The 3,353-nt window shown below is 42.3% G+C and overlaps 1 protein-coding gene across 1 annotated transcript; it reads right to left on the reverse strand.

Moving 5' to 3' along the window:
- Positions 1-896: 896 nt before the first annotated feature.
- Positions 897-1,487, reverse strand: LOC147498204 (uncharacterized). Its single transcript, XM_086563176.1, has one exon. It carries the CDS (start codon positions 1,485-1,487, stop codon positions 897-899), a length of 591 nt encoding a protein of 196 aa, XP_086419302.1.
- Between the last annotated feature and the right edge of the window lie 1,866 nt (positions 1,488-3,353).

The following is a 3,353-nucleotide window of genomic DNA, read 5'->3' on the forward strand; positions in this document are numbered from 1 at the left end:
TCTTGCATGAGTAAGGTTAACCCTCTCCCTGTTTCTCTATCTTTGTTTATTTACATCGAAATCACCGTTAGTAATTTACATTATTTGCATTACCGTTAATTTAATTAAACCAACTAAAAAACCTAAAATCATACTCACCAAAAGTTGTAATTCTAGTTATGAACCTTGCCGAGCCCTAAGGTTTGGACGATCCCTTACTCGACCTATCCTACCAAACCCACGTGAGTAAGGTAACTTGACTAAATGGACGACTATACGGACTTTGGACTTTGGGCTTTGGACTTCGGACTTCGGACTTCATACTGTGGACTTTGGACTTAAGTGTAAAAACCAATAAACGTACAAATATAACGTTTATCACAAACCTTGTTGAGGTCGGCCTCCGTGAAAGTTATATTGCCTGAACTGCGACCTGAACTATGTGGGGCAGGTGCTGCCTGGGAGGACAACTAGTAGACTTCCTGGTGAGTGCCTACGCGTCTCTTTTTTTCTCTGTTGGATGTAACAGAATCATCCTGGAACGTGATCATGTTGATCATCCTATCGTTATCTGTGTCTGATGAGTGCTGACGGCGATCATGATGGGAGCGGTCGCTGGGACGTCCTCTGCTACGAGAGCGAGTTTGAACATTATGGTGAACTTGAGATCTGCTACGCTCTCTATGAGCCATGAGTTTATGGCGTCGGTCGCCATCAGCGATATTAGTATAATGCTTGATATGTCCTGATTCAACGAGGTCTTGGAGGTAGTGCTTGAACCTCTAGCACTCGTTGGTGTGATGACACTTTGCTCTATGGAAGGTACAGTAAGGTTTGCCTGGTCGATCCTCTGGCTGCCGCACCTCAGGTCGGTAATATGCAGCTTTCTTGATCCTCTTCAGTATGTAACTGGGAGATCAGGTGAGTACAGCGAACTTGTGGCTGTTGGGTGTTCTGTTTCCAGACTTTTGTCCTTGTTGTCTAGGTCGTTTCTTTGTAGGTGGGGCATCATCAAAGATCGCTGCCACTTCTTGGTCTTTGGTGAGGCCTTGATGTTTCAGGCCTTCTTGCAACTTGATATATTTGTCTACTTGAGCATACAACTCAGACAAAGTTTTTGGACTCTCATTCAAGAGCGATCTGGAGGAGAGCGCCGTGTTGCGCACACGGCAGGCATTGGTGAATGCCAATGTGGCAAAAAACTCTTTGAGGCCGCTCACCATGCATAGCAGTTCGGTTTTGAACCGACCTAAGAAGGCGCGGATGGTTTCATCTTCGCCTAGCGAGAGCTGGAAAAGTGAATCTAAATCTACTTTTTTACGCTTGTTATGGACATACTGGCTAGCGAATAGATCAGTGAGATTCTTAAAGTTCTTTATCGAGTCTGGCTCAAGTGAAAAGAACCAATCGAGAGCACCATCTTTTAGGTTGGCAGGAAACAAATGGTAGTGGAGATGGTCTAACTCCTGGGCACTATAGAGTGCGAGGCTCTGAGTGTAGCGAGCCATGTGTTGACCGGGACAGGTGCTGCCATCATACATTGCGAAGCGTGGTTGGATGAAATCTAGAGGAGAAGGTTTACTGAGTACTTCAGCAGTGAAAGGGGACGCGCGGTACGTATTTAGCATCTTTTGAACGATCTGAGTGGCGTCCTTCTTGACTGGACTTTGATCTATTCTTTGTGATAGCTCGTTAATATGATGATTAACTTCGTTCTTACCGTCCTCTGCTATAGCACCAGGTGGATTTTGCGCGTCCACTTATGCTTGCAAGGCAACATTCTCCTGCCTGAGTAGGGTGATGTGCTCATTCATTGTACCTAGTTGACTTGTTAAGCTCTGGATTTGAGCTTCGGGGCTTGCCATGCTTCGTGGGCTTGAGGGTTTTTGTTTATGTAAAGTAGTTTCTCAAGAAATCGAGACCACAGACGGCGCCAATGTAAATGTGCAGTTTAGTTCTACCTTACAAATGTGATTAGGAGGAGAAATGGTTTGGAGATGGGAAAGACCAAGTTCGTTTCTGAGCAAATTGCCTACGTATCAAGCTCTCACTTCTGGGGAGAGAGTTGAATCAGGTCTGACGTAGTTCATGTAGGGGGTATTTCTAGTTATTGAACATGAGGATCCACACAACACGTGTACTGACAAGCATAGATGTATGGTTGAGATTGAGAAGGAGTGTATGAACGGTTTTGGTAAGAATTTCCTAATGATGGGGAGTGGTTGCAGTGGTTCGTAATTTGCAGTAATGGATTGTGTAAGTATGGTCTTGGTAATGATTGCATTTGGATAAAGGATGATGTCATGAGATGAAGCGTTCTGTGTGAGTTCGTCCGTGCGACCTGCGGCCCATCGGAGCAAGCTAGTAGGACGAACTTCTTAGATCGGGAGATGATGTCGTTGCTTGTAGCATGAGCTGAAGTGGACCACCTACATGAGGCGAGTTGCTTATAAAGTGAGCTCAGAGTACAAGGACATGAGGTCGGTAGGATATTTCTGCTTATGCTGGACGTGTGCCTGATCTTCATTAGATGTGAATATTACTCCCTCACACAACCCATGGCAGAGTGTAGCTAAAACGTATCCACTGCCAGCTCATCTATTAGGCCACTTAGGGCAACCACCCTAAGGCCTCAAATTTAGAAGGCCTCAAAATTTTCTTATTTCTCCTTACATGTGTTTCATATTACCATATTTTTTGAAGAAAAAAAATACAAAAAAGGACACTATGACTCAATTTGGTTTCAACCCACACATTGTGAATTGGTTTTAAGAAAATCCTTAGATATATATTATAGTTGTACCTTCTTTGCTCTATTTTTTGAGCCTTCATAAAGTCTCCAATATTTGTAAAACTCTTTGGCTAATTACGAAAAAGTAGGAGACAAATAAGATAAAATCAGACAAATAAGGAATTTCCAACTTTGGGCCGGACGTTTATACTATTTTTCTTTCCTTGATTTTCAAGATGGTTAAGTTGTCAAAGTTAAGAGCGTATCTCCTTTTCTTTACTAAGGCAAGCAGCAAAGTATTTTTCAAGACTAAAAGAGATATGTTCTAAGCTAGGCTATTCTATGTTTAAATCCCTTCCAAGAGAATATGATTTGAAAGAACTCATAGAACTGTAGCAAGTAAGAACTTTTCTGCATGCCCTTCTGCTACAAAGACCCTTAGTCCTGTGAAATAGACTGTACATGTACATGAATTAATACTGGAGATTTAACAAAAAAAATAAAAAAATAATACTGGAGGAGAAAAAAAAATAATACTCTACTGAAGGTTTGATTACCAAGATATCAAACCACGACAACAACAAACGTTCTGTAGTAGTACTATTGTGGAAAACATGTTGAACTGTATAGATGCCTACATGGG

Source organism: Coptis chinensis, chromosome 5, assembly GCF_015680905.1.
Source record: "Coptis chinensis isolate HL-2020 chromosome 5, ASM1568090v1, whole genome shotgun sequence".
NCBI classification, from domain to species: domain Eukaryota; kingdom Viridiplantae; phylum Streptophyta; class Magnoliopsida; order Ranunculales; family Ranunculaceae; genus Coptis; species Coptis chinensis.

Coding starts and splice junctions, on each gene's coding strand:
- LOC147498204 (XM_086563176.1), bottom strand. CDS start 1,487: ATGGCTCGCTACACTCAGAGCCTCGCACTCTATAGTGCCCAGGAGTTA.